Source organism: Crinia signifera, chromosome 19, assembly GCF_055691185.1.
Source record: "Crinia signifera chromosome 19, ASM5569118v1, whole genome shotgun sequence".
Classification (NCBI taxonomy): Eukaryota; Metazoa; Chordata; class Amphibia; order Anura; family Myobatrachidae; genus Crinia; species Crinia signifera.
Window position 1 is genome coordinate 125,522,170 of NC_139226.1, and position 18,971 is coordinate 125,541,140.

An 18,971-nucleotide genomic window follows, 5' to 3' on the forward strand; every position below is an offset into this window, starting at 1 on the left:
GGGGGGCTACTGAGGAGGGAGGGTTGGGTCATTGGGTCGACAAACTTTAGGTCGACATGTATTGGGTTGACACCTGAAATAGGTCGATATGCCTAAGGTTGACATAAACACAAACACTAAGTCAATACTAGGTCGACAGTCAAAAGGATGACACGGTTTTTACTTTTTCGTCCCGAATGTCGATAGTTGACATGTGCCCAGCGCTTTGCTTCACTCTGCACACTAGTCTGTTCTCTCTCCACGCCACGGTAGGGCATGAAATACCGCCTGTGGGCACATGTCGGCCCAATAGTGAAAACCCATGTTTACCTAGCCAGTGTTGACCTAATGCTTGTGTCGACCTTAGGCATGTTGACCTATTTCAGGTATTGACTTAAGAAATGTTGACCTTCTGTGGTCGATCGATGCATGTTGACCTTTGCTGTGTCGCTCCTAACGACCGCATACCCTTTCGGCTAGGAGTGGTCCCTCATCTCAGATGACCGGAAACCTGAGCGTAAGGTTGTTCTCCGTTTTCTGACTCTCTTTCATTCCTTTTTATTTACTCGAAGTCTCTGCATTTCTTATCTGTATTTCTTGTTCATGTTCCTGCTCTTCTTGTAATTAACCCTGGAGATATTATCTCAATAAATACTAAGTTTATCAGCGTTATTGCTGTGCTCTATGAATTCACGCGTGTGATGGACCAACGCTACATACGTGTAATACCTCTGGAAGGTTAATGTGACTTGGGTGTCTGGTGATGGCAAGAGCGCTAACTTACTACTAGTTGTGGTGGCCGCTCAATGGTAACCCACGTAGCGATTACCCAATGTCGCCAGGTTGCTGCGTCCGAGCGCAGGCTGTGGTAGTTGACCAAAGTCAGTCAATCAGCTCCTAACTGCCATGTTACACGCTGGGTGTGTAAAATCAACACTGGAGCAAACCTGGCAACATTGCTAATGACCGCAGGCACCCACATATAAGGTGTATTCACTGAGCGATATACCCGGTATGTCGTTTTGCGTCGTCTGGTAGCGACCGTTCGGGCCAGCATCTCCAGTGTGTACCCGGCTCCGGGAGCTGGTTGGTCTGTACTCAGGCTTAGCACCCTATTAAACAAGAACGCCGCTTAGCACAGCTGAGTCATAATGAGAATCTAATCATGGAGCCATTTCAGATTATAGCAGGGGTTCCCAATCTTTTTCAAATCACGGCACCCTAGAGTATCAGAATTTTTCCACGGCACCCCTAGGCCCAAATAAATATATATAAAATTAAGTAGTTTGTGTTTATATGTGCTTATTTGGTTCAGTTATATGTTAAATGGCAGGATTTGCTTCTGATTGTACACATTTTATGATTGGAAGCCACCAGCACTGGTTTTGTGCATAAATAATTGATCATAAATAATTTGAATTGGTCCTGGTCCACCAACCCGTGGCACCCCTGCAAGTGTCCCGAGGCACCCCAGGGAGCCACGGCACACAGTTTGGGAACCACTGGATTATAGTAAATGAGCAATTAACAACCTCGACTTTGGGGTTTGTAGGCTACTGAATAGGTTAAAAGGAGTTCAAATTGTCCACTGCCCTTCAGCCAAGGCCAACAATATGGTTATATTCATGTTTTGTTGAAGTAAATGATACCAATTGCATAGACACTGTGGAGGCAGCCATTTTGTGGGAGGAGTCACTGAGTGTATTGTGTTTGCTACAAACAATGTTACTTAAACTGGTGAATGTCGTTCATTCCTAGTGCGTTCATCATTTATCGTGCCGGAAGTACTGATTCAGCCTCCAAAATGGCTTCCACCGCTATGTATGCAATGGTCCCGCTTGCCGCATGCATACCTCAATTATCATGTGTCTTTGCCCTATATGCATGACTTGACCCATACAGTGAGAACGCCTACGATTTATGCCTTCTGTTGACAAATCGTAATTGTGTCCCCCCCAATCTATGATATTCTTCTCCTTTCTGCCCTTGCAGCTAAAATCTTTCCTGAAGGAGTGTAAAGTTTCCAATTACTGCAAGCCGATGCGCCAGCTGGTGGAGAAGATCCAAGAGAATTCGTCCTACATAACTAGCAAGAGGCAGAAGTGTGCCTTTGGGGTGTCTGACAGGGATGCTGTGGTGAGTAGAGGTTTGGGGTGTTGTATATCCTATAAAACTTGCACCCTTCCAGAATGAGTGGCAACATTACATTGATTCATGAAACCCTATCTTCAGTGTGGTCAGCATGTAAGTAGTTTGGCCTACACCCAAGCGATTTGAGGGCATCTGGCTAGATTGCTTGGATAATGCTCCTACGCCGCTACATGTGTAGGGGCCAAAGCGATGTGTGGCCCCCTGTCGCTATCGCCCGGTGATTAATATCCAGCATGTTTGGATAAATCTAGGTAATCACTGGACAGGGCGATTGTTCTCCCTGCAGAACTCTGACAGATCGCTCAGCGACACATTGCTGTGCAGCGCTGTGTGCTGAGCAATCAAACAACGCTCAGCAAATCTCCCCGTGTGTAGGCCCCATTACCCGTTGGTATAAAAAGAATTCCAGGGGTTAGATAACAGGTGTAACTATCTCCACCATTCACTCCTCTACATGGTTTTTTAGGTTGGGAGTTCTGCAATTAGACAGACGTTGGCTGAAAGTTAGACTTTTGGGTCACACACTGGAATGTCACAGCTACTGTACCTGCTTTGTGGCCCATAGCTGATCCAATGACGACCATGTCCTATAGATGGGGGAGGAGCCCCCGCTGTCTGCGTTAGTTTGCAAAAGCAAAACCTACATTTCTGACCCTGCTACTTGGTAATATCTGTGTAATGCTCATAAATGTATTGTATTGTACATTTGTTAAGGTGCCCATACACGGTACAATTGCTGGGTGTGATGAGATGAACGTTCCCGTCACACATCTCATCGCACAGCTGAAAAAGTATGTGCTGCACATACTGTACTAGATCTCATCTCATTGCATTGCAAAATCTATGCGATGCAATCTAGTCTAAATTGTATACAATAATTGTACCGTGTTCTAGAACTGGTGAAAGCTGGCCCTATAGTACCTGCAGAGTTTTATGACCTCGGTGAGACAGGTGAGGGATTTGGCCCCAAAAATGCTGGGATTTCAATCCAGGAATTGGATTTTCCAATCTCGGGATGAGACAGAGCATGCAAAGTCTAATGCCGGGCAGCGTCTGAGCACTCGCTCGGATGCTGCCTGGCTGTTCCCGATGCCCTGCCTGCGGCTCTGCACAGCGTGACGGTCAGAGGTCGTGCTGCGCAGGTCAAACAGCCGCGCTGCCCGGCCTGGCTCCCAGCTAACCGGCGTCGGGCTCCAGCTCCCTGGCGCATGGCCGCGCCTTCAGCAGAACAGCACCATAAATGATTTTTTTTTTTTATTAGAGAAGCCAATCTTGGAATTGGCATCCTTAGCGCCTACCCTACACGCTGGATGCTTTACAATGAGGAACCCTATCCTGTATTTGTGGTGGTAAAACCCAGAGCCTGACCTTCTCTGTCTCGGAATGGTGTGAGATTATAATAGAACTCCCCCCCCCCCCCCCTCTGCCCTGCTCTGGACCCTCTTGTTGCTGGAAGGACCTCCCATACATTGCACTGCAGTACATTGCAGGCACCTCTGTCTCCAAAGGGAGCAGATAAATCTTGATAATTAGCATTGTGTTGTTTGCTGGCTGACGGAGCCCGATCTCCTCCTCTGCAACCCTAGAACAGCACGCACGGATGTAATGCCTTCATAAATATTTTAATGGCAGACTGCTGGTAATATAAATCAGGGGCTGGAAGTGCCAGAAGCAGTCCACAGACACTCTGGCACCACCTCGCAGGGACAGAGGCAATGGGAAAGTGTCAGATCAGAGATGCACACGTGTTGTGGTCTCTGCAGCAGGATGAGGCAGTGCTGGGGGATTGCAGGTGGTGCCACTAGCTAAGGACATGCTTTCTGTACGGGGATAGCTGTACAATCTAGACGTCGGCTTTGTCCTCTGTATAAAGATACCATTCATTTAGTTGAACGCAGCTTCTTAGGCATTTACTGGCTTGAAAAATATGAAATCTCTATTAAACCTTGCTCAATTTTAAGGGGGGGGGTTTCGTAGTCTTGGTCCAACTGAAATTGGGAGTCTGGAGAAATCGGTGCTGTAGCTGGCAGCTAAAGGAAGTGTAAAAGCAGCTCAAGCTGTAGTTTGTACTCATTAGATTGCAGGCATTTATCAATGTGAAAACATCAACGTTCGGCAGCTGGGCACAGTGGGTCCATTGCTGTTTAGTATGTTCAGGGGTCTGCCACCTTACAGGCCGCAGCTGTTGCTGATCTGTATAATTCTGCAAACTGCTCCAAGTGATATGAATATATGCATTGGCCGAGAGGTAGCCTGGAGCCTCGGTTGCGCGGAAGTTCATCTGCGCCGCACATTAATCATTGTAAGTAAGTTAACAGGATTCTTATTTTAAGGCATAGTGAAACAAGTCGGCAGCTTCCGTCGCTTCCTAATTCTCCCCCCTCCTCCAATAAACACCAAAATATTCAATGGGTAATTGTGATTTTTAATTTCTGTTGACTTCCCAAAGTTATTAATAGGCACAGATCCATGTGTTCATCTCAAATATATTATTTTTCTTGCTCTATTCATTCCATTTTGAGGCCTCGTGCAGCGTGTGCGCACATGCAGGTTGGTGTAAGTGAAATCCGGGGGCTTCCAGTTGTCAGATGACGTCGAGAACACCTGTGGGAAACATTGAATAATCACACTGGGGACTGAGCGCTCTCAGAGGGCTTAATTAGTGTGGAGAAATAGCACGGAAGTGCGGAGCTTTCCTGCCGGTTCCTGTTGTGTTGTCAGCTGAATACAAGTGGAACCGCCTAATCGCTGTCATGTTGTTTTCGCACCACCTGACCTTTGTGTACACCAGCAATACAAACATCGAGGACATAGCGGATTTTACAGAATATCTGCATAAGGAGGGATGGGATTCTTTGTAATGTAATGCCTCTTATTTAATATATTTAAAAAAACATGAGTGCAAATTATTGCCTGATCTACACCTCTGCATGTAGTCTCTGTGCCGAGCCATACTGTGACGCTTAGGACTAGATCTATGGGTCAGTGGCTTGTGAATTCCCCCCCTTTACTCAATAAAGTAGTCATTAATCTAATCACAGCAAAGTCCAAGCGTCCCGTCTCCTTACAGGTTCTCTTTGATTTCTCTGCTGACATGATTGACCATCGTCTGTTTAACACCATTTACTCCCTTGGCCTTTGACTTTAACATGACCCAGTCCTCTGTTTATTTTGCGTCCATTGGGGGACACTGGAGCCAAGGGATATAGAGTGGTTGTAGGAGCTTAGACAATTTGGGAAATTCTCTTTTCATTTCTAACTCCTCCCGAACCCCCCGGCCTTGGTGTCAGAGGTGGATCGAATGGTCGACATAGGCGAAAGGTAGATGCATGTTGAAAGGTCAGAATGCGTTTTCAAAGGATTTTGGTGCCATTGTTGACCGTTAGTGTAGTGCAGTGATGGCTAACCTTGCCACTCCAGCTGTGGTTGAACTACACATCCCAGCATGCCCTGTTACAGTTTTGGCCATACTGATGCTGGGATGTGTAGTTCAACCACAGCTGGAGTGTCTAGGTTAGCCATCACTAGTGTAGTGTTAACCCACGCATGCCTCTCTTCTCTCACCATGCTACGGACATGGTACCTCACTCCACTACTACTCTGCCCGGCACACACTACCGTACACGATTGTAGTCCACTTGGATTGACCCTTTTGTGTCATTTTCTGGTGTGGAAATGAAGGTGATCCGATGACCTCAGACTAAACCATTCTTGGGTACTTTTCCATAGGTAGCACTGAGTGTCTCCTCGCTGTGGCTTTTCATTAAACTTACAAAAAGTCCTTTCTGTTAGGTAGCACACCTAGGCTGATGCTCGGAGAATGTGGTTCATACTTTGAATGGATCATGTTAGGAAATCTGCCTACTGCCTTACACACAGTACCAATAGGTTAGGTTCCAAAGTTAAGGTGCCCATACACTGCCTGCGATGTCTTGCAACAGTGTACGGACATCCGTTGTGATGGAACGCATGCGTCCCTGCTTCCCGCCAGCCTCGCCGCCTGGAGGAACAGGTGGTCGGACGGTCTGCCAGTCCGACCACCTGGTCGGGTCTGATGCGCATTGGACCCGACGGCATGTCAGGGAGAGGCGATTTGGTCCGATTTAACGGGCCGATTGATCGCAATCGGCCGAAATCGGACCAAATCACCTCGGTGTATGGGGGCCTTTAAAGTAAAACAAGTGTAGATTCCTGTAGGGAGAACTGAATACTTAAGTTGTATATTAGGTGTCATGGCCATTTAAAGGTAGGTAATAATTACTCTTTCATTTTTGTTTTTCCTTTATCAGGTGAAATGGGAAAAGCAGATAAAGGAAGAGGGGACACCCATGTCCAAATATTTCACCAATTGGAAGAAACTGAGGGAGAAGGAGATTCAGCTGGAGATCAGTGGCAAGGAGAGAGTAAGTATGGTCCCATTGCTATCAGGCACTGGGCTGCCTGTGCGCCATGTTCTGGAAAATGACTTTGGTTTACTAAGACATACTGACCATATAAAGAACATGACCTCCACAATGCGTTATGGGGCACTTGGCGAAGTGGGAAATATTGTATCGGCAATGTTTTGTGTGGAGAAGGTTATTTAACAAGCCTCAAAAGCTTCGATTTTTTCAGAACTTTCCTATGTTGGCCAGTGCCATTTCGCACGAGCCCATTGTGACCAGGGTTGAGTTACCGTTGCAATGCAAAAAATTTGACAGCAACAATTTTTTTTTTTTTCTTTTAAATCTCTTTGGTAAAGTTTATTTAAAAAGTAGTCTGATACATTTGATACCATGACTCTTATAAGCTCACCCTAGAGATGAGATTTTGTTTGGATATCTCGTCTTGACCCGATAGTACTGGGAAATAGGTAAGATCAGTAGTTTGTGTTTTTTGGCTGTGCTGGTGTGAGCGCAGCGTGTTGAAAGTTAATACTGTAGTTTCCAATCGTGGGTCCCAGTTTTTTTTTGTTCAGCAGTAAGTGGGTTCGTGAGCGACCGTCGTTCTCTGAGGAGTTAAGTGCTTGGCTAGCGTTCCTACATGACTCTGTCATGGGATTTAAATGCTTATTTACATAATGCTAATCCGTAGCAGGAGCCGACGGCTCAAGGGATTAAAGGGAGTATAAGCCCTGGCTGTGTTTCAGTGTGCCATGCGTTACCAGGAGGCGGCAGTGTGCCCCTCCTCATGCTCCCCACACAGCGTTTGAGCTGGGGCCAGTGACACTGTGAAGAAATAAAGGTGTCCGCTGTTAATGAACTGAGTTGCACTACAGCACCCAGCATGCAATCAATTGTTCCCACGCTGACCAGATTTGTGACGGCAGGCTCGAGAAACAAGAACAGAATGGCTGATTGTTGTTCATGCTTTTGGATGACCTACAACAGCAAAGGTACCAGGAGTGTTTCCTGTGGGCAGAACACAGTGCTGCTGTTATATAACAATAAACCATTCATATTAAATGGTAATCAGAAAACAAAGCAACAGAAATGTGATCACTCCATTCTTCTATCTATCTATCTATCTATCTATCTATCTATCTATCTATCAGTGACAAGCTGTTCCTTGCTTTCTTTTATGTATGTGAGCACCCCCATCCCCCACCATCCCCCGTGCTTCCCTACCTACTGATGGAACATGGCAGCTTCTCCTACTCTGCCTGGGGAAATCTGATCACACCAGGTGTAGCACGGGTGTGGAGGGCACTGCATCAGATTGCTATACATGTAACAAGCTTCTGGGCACTTCTCCTTCACACCAGCGACTGACCCTGCGGGAGCATGGCAGGGGCATTAAAAACGCTCCCTGAGTGTCCTTGTGCCCTTTCATGTTTTAGGTGCCCCACGGCCGTTCATGTCCTAGGTAACCTAGCTGTGCCTGATGGCAGCACTAGGCCTGGACACAGTTGGGGCGAGGGGATCATGCGTTCCACACATTGCAGCCGATCCTTTCATTAGGGCAGTGGCGGGGAACCTCAGGCCCTGGGGCCGTATGCGGCCCCCGTAGCCAGTCTGAGTGGCCCTTTTACCCACCCGGCAGCTTTGCCAAGAGTCAAGTACAGGGGAGATCTTGCGAGATTCCTCTTAATCAACAGCAACCAGAGACTGTCAGTCCTATTCAGCGGCAGCCGCTGGAGCATGGGATGGCTGCAGCAGGACAATTTTTAAGAGAAATTTTTACATATGGCCCCCGAAGGATTTTTCCACCATACAATTGGCCAATGGCACAAAAAAGGTTCCCCACCCCTGCATTAGGGGCTAGCAATCTGGTATATATCTGAGGAACCAAGGTGCCATGCAGTATCATTATTGGGTATGGGTCATTGGGTCCGCCTAATTTAGGTTGACCGTGGAACGTAGACAAGGCTTAGGTCGACAAGCATGAAATAGGTCGACACTAGCATTAGGTCGACAATTGTAAGGTCCGCAGTCAAAATGTGGACGTGAGTTTTTGCATTTTTTTGTCCTGAATGTCAACATGGACACCATCAAAGTGTGCTGCATCCCCTCATGTGGCCCGCTGCGCTCGCCATGCTGCGGGCACGGTGCCAATGGGGCCACACTACATACAGCCATGCCGTACATGGACGGTAGGGTATGAAATACCGCCTGTCAGCAAAAAAAAAGGAAAACATGTCAACCTTTTGACTGTCAACTATTCCCATTGTCGACCTAATGCTTGTGTCCACCTTGCAAACCTGTCGTTCATACATGTCGACCTAAATAGGTTGACTTAATGACCGTATCCCTCCATTATTTGGTTTGATCCACAATGGCGGCTTCCACAGATGGTAGGCCCCAAGCGGGGTTAGAGATTCAATAGATTCTATTGTATTGTTGGCAACCACCACCGTGGGAGATGGCAGAAGGGGCAGGTGGTTGCAAAATAGTGTCTCGCTATAGCGGAGTCTCTTCCGTGTTGTGTATTAGATCAATACACAACACGGAAGAGAGAGACTCCGCTATAGCGATACGGAACCTTTTGGCTCCCAGCTGTGTTTGATCTACACATCCCAGCATGCCCTGCTACAGTTTTTCTATTTGGCCATGCTAAAACTGTTTCAGGGCATGCTGGGATGTGTAGTTCAACAACATCTGGGAGCCAAAGGTTCTCCCTCGCTGCTCTAGGTTATGGTCTAAAGCCGGGAAGGGGAACCTTCGGCCCTCCAGCTATTGTGGAACTACACATCCCAGCATGCCTTGTTACAGTTTTGCTATGTGGTTATGCTACAACTGTTGCAGGGCATGCTGGGATGTGTAGTTTAACAACAGCTGTAGGGCCGAAGGTTCCCCATCCCTGGTCTAAGGAGTCAATATCAAAAGTGCACAATGTTGACATAGACAAAATGTAAACATGGAAATGGTCAATATATAAAAAGTTTTTTTTATTTTCATGGGGATCTTTTTGTGTAAAAAAATTTTGGGGAAAAATCCCAAACTTCTGTCGACCTCGTGTCAACTACTGACGCGTCGACTTTTTTTTACTGTTGTGCAATTTTTTTTATTGGCTAAGACACTTTTGACCTTTTCGGCTGGATACTATTGATAGAATGAGAAGTCAGTAGCAGAACAGCAGTCATCCTGGTGTCACCGGCCCTGTCCACATCCTCCTGTGCGTGCTGAGCAGATTGTGTGGGTACTGCCAGCGCTCAGGGAGAGAAGCGGATGCGTGAGAAAAAAACATGTCTATTAATAAAAACACCGTTCATATCTCCCACTTAAACTGCGTTTCTATGGGACGCGCACACAGCATAGAAACACATTTCTCAGGGCAGTCACATATGGCTATGCGTTTTTGTTCATCTTTGATGTAACTCTTTAGTGTCCTCGTCCTTGCCGTCCACTCTAGAACCAGGGCCTGTGTGTTCCGCTGCGCTGCTTGTAAAATACTGCAGGTGTTGGGTTCCGGGTCTGAACACTGATCTTTGCACCTAGCAAATTATGTCCACGACTACACAGCGTTACACAACAGGGGTTCTCTGTCCAAAACCTGTTCCACGGGGCCCAGCTTTGCTTGTTAGGGTACTATATGTGCCGGCTCACAAGGGCAGTCAGTAACCCAGCACCGCCAGTCCCCTTCTTTACAGCTTCACTTGTTCTTCGGAGTCCTTGGCAGAACATTGGCAGACACCTCTGTGTTTGTATTACTTTGTGTAACATTGCAGCTCTAAACCCTACAACCTCAATTGGCGTTACTCAGGTGCTTTGTACTATAATGACCAGGCATTGTATATAGCTCAGTCATTATATACTACCACCGGATATATTCTCAGGTGAGACGGATTGCTGTGCGGGCTTCTTGTATACACGACAGTTGCAAATAAGACACAAATCATTAACACGACAATTTATTTTTGCTACGTACGGCACAAAACTTTCTATACAAGCCCAGGCGATGTGTCCTTTGTTCAATGTCGTGTATCTTACAGACTCCACATTGTGATAATCCATATATATTGATCCCTTTAGTATACGAGCGTTGAGACCACCAATAATTGCTTTCTTACATGTCCGCGGCCACAGCGGTCCATATTTTATAGTCGGTGTTGTGACATCGCAACTCATTTCGTGGGCTTGGAAATTGAGATAAGCCCTGGGATATATTGAAATTGGTGCACGTCGTTCTGTCTGTTTAAGGCAGCAGGGCTTCCTGAGTTACAGCGCGCCCGCCTGCTGTAGGTAAATGTGATGGCTGTCTGTGCGTAGGTGAGTGTGTGTGCGTGTGAGAGCTTTTCAGCTCCCGTCCGTGCTAATAATTACAGCGCTAAGCATTTTTCCTGGAGCTTCTAACAGCTTCTAATGATGCCGCTGTGGAAGGGTGGCAGCAGTCGTTAGCTCCTTCATTAGGAGCAGCAGATTAACGAGCAGAGGGCTCAGCAACTTCAATAAGAGAAGGAAAAAAAATAAAATAGAGGAAATAAAAGATGCTGGCTTGGGAGTCTCTTGCCGGCTTCCTGTTATCTCATTATCGTCTGGTTATTAACGAGGGGTAGAAGCAATGTGGCAGGAGAGAGGGGGCAGCTACTGACAAATCCCCCTATTTTTGTTCGGAGATTACATAACCTAATTTTGGAAGTAACTTTCTTCACCCAGAAGAATCGAACATGCACCTTTTTTATAAATGACTTTTTTCCGATGGACTTTTATTTTTTATTTTTTTTTAATGCTCGGTATATAGAAAAGGGGAAACGGTTATTAGTAGGAAGCACTTTTTAAAAAAAATTAGCCGAGACTTCTTCCCGTGCTTATGTCTGATGAGATTACGGTTTTCCAATTGAGAGATGACGCGCAGCGTTTGATTCCGCAACCTCGGTTGCCGGTGACTTAAATGGTTGGCTTGTTGAAGACGCAGATCATATCCAAACTAAAGTTATTTGACCTTATGCCGTGTGACTCGTATAGAGAACCGTTGCTGTTTGTAAAGAAATTGATCAAGGGATTAGGGTACGGTAGTCCTGTGTGCCATTAACTGTACCGTTTTAATTCTTTCTTCATAGATGGAGGATTTAAATCTCCCAGAGATCAAGAGGAGAAGACTTGATAAGAAGGAAGAAGATAAAAGAGAATTCAAAGACCTGTTTGACTCTGACAGCGAATCAGATAGCGGCGCTGGTGGCTTGTCAGTGAAAGGTAATTAACTTTGCTAGCACGCCCCCCAGTGGTGAGCATAGCCATAGCAGGCAGAGAACAGAGTTTCCCGCCGATGTGGGTCCGGTCTGTTTTGAAATACTGCAATTACAAACATCGCGCTCTCTTTATTGCAGGGAAATAGTTAAGTGTATACGAAAGTCTTTGCGCCTCACCCTCCCCTTGCAGTATTGATGTGAAAACACTTGTGTTTTGGCAGATGCCGTGAAATAGAGAAACAATTGCCAATTTTCTAAATCCTGCTGGTAATTGCCACACAGTATCCTCACTATCTGGGGTTGATGAGTCTTTAATTAGCCCTAAAGGAAAGCAGTTTGGGCTGCATATTCCTTACTGCTTATTGTAGTCTTCTACGGCTTTTGGGCCCTAATGTGAAAACCAATTAAGCCACCAATGAACAACACGCCGCCATGAGACCTGGCTACGGGTTGTTGCCGCACTGTGATTAAGGAATCTACTCAGCCATTCAGCTGTTCACTCTATTTATAATGTGTTGGTCACATGCAGGTGTAACATGCTGCGTTAGAGGCTCCGTTCACATAATAAACCGGCTAAACGGAAAACAGGAGTTTGTGTACCTCATGCTTGCTCAGTGGCGGCAGCCATTTTGTTAGCATGGAACATCACTGAGCTATGCGTGCCTCTTGGTGATCCTGCTGAAGGGATGGGCAGAATAATGGTGGATCCCACAAAATGACTTCCTTCAGCTTCTGTTGGTGACCGATTAACTTTAATTACATGAGCGACTTTCGGTGTTTACTCATCACGGCAGTGCAGAAACCGTGTAGCATACACGAACAGCTGTCAGAGCTGAGCTTTCCATTGGTTATGTTACAGTATCCTAATAGGTTATAGAGCTGGAACCGGAAAGCCTACATAAATCTCATTGCCAGCATATAGGGGTTTGGTCTGCTCATTCAGCTCCTCCATGTATTCGGCTGGACCCCAGAAAGCTGTAGCCAGGGTCTGCTCCCTGCATGCCTCAGGGTTGACTACAATATGCAGAGATATTGCTGATAGATGGATTGGCCAGCCTGTTCCACAACTCCTTTCCATTTTCTTCAGGATGTCGCCTCATACTGGGCGAGATTCACCAAACTGAAAATGCCGTAAAAACTCAGTTTTCGGGGTTTTTACCACATTTCCATATGCAGCAAAGCCCCACCGCCGGGGCTTCACTGCGGGGGGGTTACGCCAGTTCTAGATGGCGGAAGCCTATGGGCTTCCCTTCGCGTCCCCTGCAAACCCCCCCCCCCCCCCCCACCCCCCTGCAGATCAACGCCACACCCCCCTCACCTGTGTCCGGGCAGCCTCCTGCTGTGCTGCCCGGACCAGTGACCTCCTCCTCGGTGCACCTCTTCTGCGTGCAGGGAGGAGGAAACGGAGCACCCACACAGCGGGTAAGGGTGCAGGGAGGGAGGGGGGACCCTCTGCACATCGCCGGCCTTCGCCTTGGCGTTAATAATCGCATATGTTAATGCATATGCGATTATTAACAATGCGAATGCCGGCGATGTGCAGCGGGGGTTTAGTGAATCCCGCCCTTTGTGTTTGTACTATGATCACATAGTGTCACGGAAACAGGTATGGTACACTGCGTTGGATTAATGGCAGGACAGTCGTTCTAGAAGAGCAGTGATCCAGCTGGTAAAGTACGTCCCATCCATGCAGTGCAGCAAACCGGTTTCCGTGTCCTGACACGTTGGTGATGAATCTCAGCTGCTGATGTGACCATGTTTCTGTCAGCCCCGCCATCTTGCACCTGGTATTGGGACAGTATGACTTTTATGAGGTGAAGTTTCATGGCCGTGTGGTGAAGCCGCAGTCTACCTGCCTAAGAATAAAATAGAGAACATTACATACGTGAGCAGTCTTGATACCTCCCTTATTAACCCATCCTGATATAAGCCCAACATCCTCTTAGTAGCAGCCAAATCTCCTTTTTACCATCGTTCTTAGTCACTTTTCTGTGTATTTTACAGTCAGCTGTGTTTTTATGCGGTGTTTTGTGTTCTTCTGTCGGCCTTTTCTGGTGTTCTTGCAGAGTTACCACGTCACCATTTCCCTTATCACTGTCCCCGTTTCCGTTCTGCTTTCCATGCCAGTGGCTAACGTCAGTATTACGATGCTTTCTATGATGCTCGTTCAGGTTTCGGATCCCTACCAATAGGCTAGGCAGTGTAGTTTTGAATAAGTCTTTTTTCCCTGCTGAAAACAGAAACCGTTCTCTGTTACTCTCTGGGGTGGCAGTGGGGGTCTCTCTCCCATCTGCCTGGACCTCCATGATGACTACACAGCAGCTTATGCACACCACCCTCCGCTGCTTGCCAGAAATGTGTTGTTAATTCTGCGGTACTTGTTTCCTAGAACGGCCACAATCGTGAGTGATCGTGGCTCTTAATTAAGGGACACGATCCTCACGATGTGGCCGATTTTTTACAATTTTTTCACTTTGATTGACAGAAATCGGGTCAATCGGTCGGTCGCGACCAATTAAAATCGGCCGCGATGCGACCGACCGATTGACCCGATTTTTCCATAGACTTCAATGTTAAAAAATCTTTTAACATTGAAATCGGTCGGTCTTGTGCCATTATAATGGCACAAGATGAGATGGACTTGATTAAGTCCATCTCACATAGGGAAAAATGATAAAAAAGGTGAAATGGGCCAATATGACCCATTTCACATTTTTTATGTGCCCGCCATGACCCCACGATAGACGTGAACCCGAAGCGTGGCGAGCGCAGCGAGCCCGCGAGGGGCGGCGGTGCGCGTCCTCCGACCTTTTCATTCCCCTACTATCCACTAGGGCGTGGAGTGAGAATATAATAGTGTGGCGAGCGCAGCGAGCCACCGAGCCCGAAGCGTGGCGAGCGCAGCGAGCCCCGCGAGGGGACGCGTATACCTGTGAAGTGAGACGCGTCCCCTCGCGGGGCTCGCTGCGCTCGCCACGCTTCGGGCTCGGTGGCTCGCTGCGCTCGCCACACTATTATATTCTCACTCCACGCCCTAGTGGATAGTAGGGGAATGAAAAGGTCGGAGGACGCGCACCGCCGCCCCTCGCGGGCTCGCTGCGCTCGCCACGCTTCGGGTTCACGTCTATCGTGGGGTCTAGCACACTTATTAACATTTGGGGGGGCAATTTAAACAAATCTGGTGTAAAAAAAAAAAAAATCGGGTGAAAAATCGGCAGATCGGATCGGTCGCATCGTATGCGACCAAATCGCATGCGATGCGACCGATCCGATTTTTTATCTTACGACCACAACGATCTAAATCGTTGTGGCCGTTCTAGGAAACAAGTACCAATTCTGCAAAGGCCTCTGTGACCACAGGTGGACCTGCCCTTTGTAGCTTATGATACCTTAGGGGGGGGATGAGATGTAATTTGGAACATCTGTGAGCAATGAGAGAGACCAGTTTGGCACAAGCTGCAAACATGATGGGTTAGTTTATCACACGTGCGTTTTCAGTGCCGGAGAGGTGAGAATCTTACTGCGGAATTACCACAGCAAGAGCCAATTTGGCCACAGACTTGCTTTGGTTGTCACCTGTTAACCGCTGTTTCACTGTTTTGGCCCGAGATCTGAATTGGCACCAAATGTGCATGATCTTGTGACATAAAAAAACAAACTGGTACCTAATGGAATAAGCAATTGCGTGATCAGGTTTTCAGTATTCAACCTTCTGCTAGAGATTTTAGCCTGAATTCTAAAAATTGTAGGAAAAAAAAATTGTGGGTGCCCAAATGCATCTGCTATTTTTGTTTTTTTGGGGCAGGCGAACGGAGGAAACATTGAGGTTGTGTCTCTATGGATATACGCCTGTGTTTTGCAGAGCAGTTAACCGAAATCACTGCTGTGCTTGTTAATATTACCCATGTCATGTTTCATCGTCATTTGGGTGTAGCGAGTTCCCTGCGCAGACATCTGCGACGCGCGACCCTCTTACCCATCCACCTGTTCTTGTGCACTGGAGGCAAAACAGAATGAATGAACGCTGCTGCGTACGGGCTGTAAAAGTCGGGAAACAGACACTTGTGTTCGGATTGTTTTATTAATGATCCGTTCTAATGAAAGGATAGATCGGACTGTCAGCATTACTGCGTTAGGGGAATCGCACTGCAGTATGCAAGGATATACAGCACATATGGAATTTAACTTCCATATCTCTTTATATAACTGATTTCCACATGAAACACTTTAAAACCATTAAAAAACCCTCTGTGCGTTCAACTGGATTTCGACATGTTTCATTATTTAGCATTGTGATATGAAAGACATCCACAGTTAGGCAACACATTACAAGCAGGTATTTAGTGTTCACGCAAGGATTTTTTTTTTAGGACAGAGGGCCTTATTCTAGTTCACTCTTTCTGACAAAATCCTTCTTAGATAGACAAAACCATGTGCACTGCAGGTGGGGCAGATGTAACGTGCAGAGAGAGTTAGATTTGGGTGGGGTTTTACTGCAAAGTGAGATCTATATTGCAGTGTAAAAATAAAGCAGCCAGTATTTACCCTGCACAGAAACAAAATAACTCACCCAAATCTAATTCTCTCTGCACATTTTACATCTGCCCCCCTGCAGTGCACATGGTTTTGTCCATCTAAGAAGGATTTTGACAGAAAGAGTGAACTAGAATAAGGCCCAGGGTGCTGATTACCAGGCAGGGCACTCTTTTCAAGTTTTATATTGGAAATTTACATTAGGAAAAAAAAAATTACACTTATTAAACATTGTCATATTCTGCTATGCCCATAACATATTCTGTCGTAATGAGTTACACATTATGGCACACACTGTAATGCCTCTTACACATTATACCACACATGATAATGCCCATTACACATGATGGCATACACCGTAATACCCATTACACATGATGGCACACAACGAAAGTTCTCAGCGGCCTGTCAGCGCGGTGGGGGGCAGCATAAGGGCGCACACTGCCACACACAAAAAGGGCAGGGTGCATTTTGAGGTTTTAATAACGGGCAGGGTGCGGTACCCTGCAAAAGAAGCTGAGAGGAAACACTAGGTATTTACAGCATTCATGTCTAAAAGCCTGAGTGGTATAGGATTAGTGCATCCATTCTGTGAGCTTGAACCTGATTTGGTATGGTATCAGATTCAGGCTCGCCATTGTATCCCCTGAATCTGGGACACCTATGATTTACACATGTTCCGTGGCAGATAAAGCCAGGACAATGAATTTAGCCAGCCACATAACATGCGTCAATTCTAGGTGGATTACAGGGATATTACTGCCGGCCTAAGTATGCTGAGAACTAGGACACCACCGAGGCACCGCGATGTATGAAAGGTTTATCACGGACTGGTATGTAAGGTGGTGTGGACGCGGTGTAACTCCTATAACAGCGATAACACAAGTTACGGCTAGATGTACGACATAGAGCAGCCCATTTCTTGTTCATATAATGCAGCATAGGGCTAGCAGCCTGTGACGGAGCACAACACGCAGCCAAGGCTCATTAATGGCTCCTCCAGCAGGGCCGGATGGACTCCTTGTCAGGTAATTAGCCGAGAGGAGTAGGCAGCTGGAGCCTCTCTAATGAGCACCGCGTGAGTGCTTACTGACGGCCCTCTAATGGACGTTTGAGACCTGCTCGTTACTCTGCCCACAATCACATCCAGGAGTGCGAGGGTGTGACACGGGGCTCATCTCGCACTGCGCACTTTTTTTTTTTTTAACCCTCCACTGTATCAAGTGACTTACAATGTTAGGTTTTGTTTTTTTTAAAATAGAGGCGAGTGTGTGTGTGTGTGTGTGTGTGTGTGTGTGTGTGTGTGTGCATTGTATCACTTTACTGCTCTGCTTTTTCAGACCCCATTGTCTCTTGAGCTTTGCATGGTTACCCTCTAATTCAGCCACTACCCCAGACACGCCATTTGCGCCCTGCTGGATACATGTTCTGTCATGACTGTAAACCTAACACATACTCGGGGTGTGTAATATCTGGGTAACCTGAACAGAGGTTTAATGCGGCAAGGAACATAAACGGCAATGATGTGGTTTGCAGTTACATCCGGTCATGTCGTACAGCGCTAATGTTACAGGTGCAACACTAATGCCTTGGAAGATGCTTAGTGATGAGGACGCCGCAGGTTTTACCATGTCCCAACCCTATGTTAACGTTGATGTGTGAAACCATGTAGTGTAATTTAAGTGATCTTGCAAGTAGGAGTATTGTAAGTCTGTCCTGGGGGGGACCATTCATGGCCTTGGCTGCAGTTGCTTACCTGTGTCCTCCTGACTAATATGATTTGGAAATAGTTTGCTATGAATTTAGAACTGCCGACGCCAGCCGCTGCCGCTTTAGGAGTGGGGGACCTAGCCCTCGCCAAGCTCACTTGTCTTTTATTTCTTCAGGTAAGCCGAAACCCAAGCGCAAGAGCGAGTCATCTGATGAGAGCTCTGAACTGAGCTCCGAAGAAGAGCAAGAGGGCGAGTACGAGGTGGAGGATGATGATGATAGCAGTGGCTTGGATGGTAGGTAACACCGTGTGTCGGCATAACGCTGTACACTAGTACAGCATGTTCTCGCTGAGCTTCCAGTGTGTGTCCGCTAGCGTTCTGCGGCAAGTTCTTCTGTGTCATATTTTACGTTTTTGTTACGGATTTGAGGTTCTTGGAGCAGAGGTTTCCAAATGTGGTGCCCAAAGGTCCGGGTTTTAAGTATAGCCATGCTTGTCCACAGGTGACTTCATTAGTGCCTTAGTCAATCTGATGTAGCCATCTGTGCTGAGCCATGGACAGACTTAAAATTGGGACCGTTGTGATGTCTTGAGGAGTGTGTTGGGGAACCTCGGTATTAGAGTACGGTAGGGTGTAGCATCCCGCTGCATACTGATATGCTCGATGTATACGTAACTGCCGTTGTGCAAAATGATGTTGGTGTTCTGCCGGTTTTTCTTTGCTGAGACTATTTTTGAGAACAGGGCTGAGGCAGGGACCAGGAATCAGGGGGTTAATCTAGTACAGCTGGTCGGTAATGAGCTGTGGAGGCAGTGTGGGACCGAACGCTTTATCGCCGGCCCTGTGTCATTAATCACCAGATAGAGGGAGAGCGCAGATCTGGCAGGCGGCACAGTGCACATATACATAGCCTGCTACTCATCCATCCGCTCATACACCCTTCCAGTGATTACTCCCAGATCCAGGGAACGTATCGGGAGGGAAAGGAA

General features: G+C 46.9%; 1 protein-coding gene across 1 annotated transcript in view; it reads left to right on the top strand.

The window, feature by feature from the left end:
• NOC2L (NOC2 like nucleolar associated transcriptional repressor) overlaps window positions 1-18,971 on the top strand; it is a 57,952-nt gene that overhangs the window by 37,635 nt on the left and 1,346 nt on the right. Inside the window, exons 15-18 of the mRNA XM_083163279.1 lie at window positions 1,972-2,115; window positions 6,420-6,533; window positions 11,609-11,741; window positions 18,157-18,276. Of these exons, the coding sequence (XP_083019405.1) occupies window positions 1,972-2,115; window positions 6,420-6,533; window positions 11,609-11,741; window positions 18,157-18,276 (511 nt within the window). The remainder of the gene's footprint in view (window positions 1-1,971; window positions 2,116-6,419; window positions 6,534-11,608; window positions 11,742-18,156; window positions 18,277-18,971) is intronic.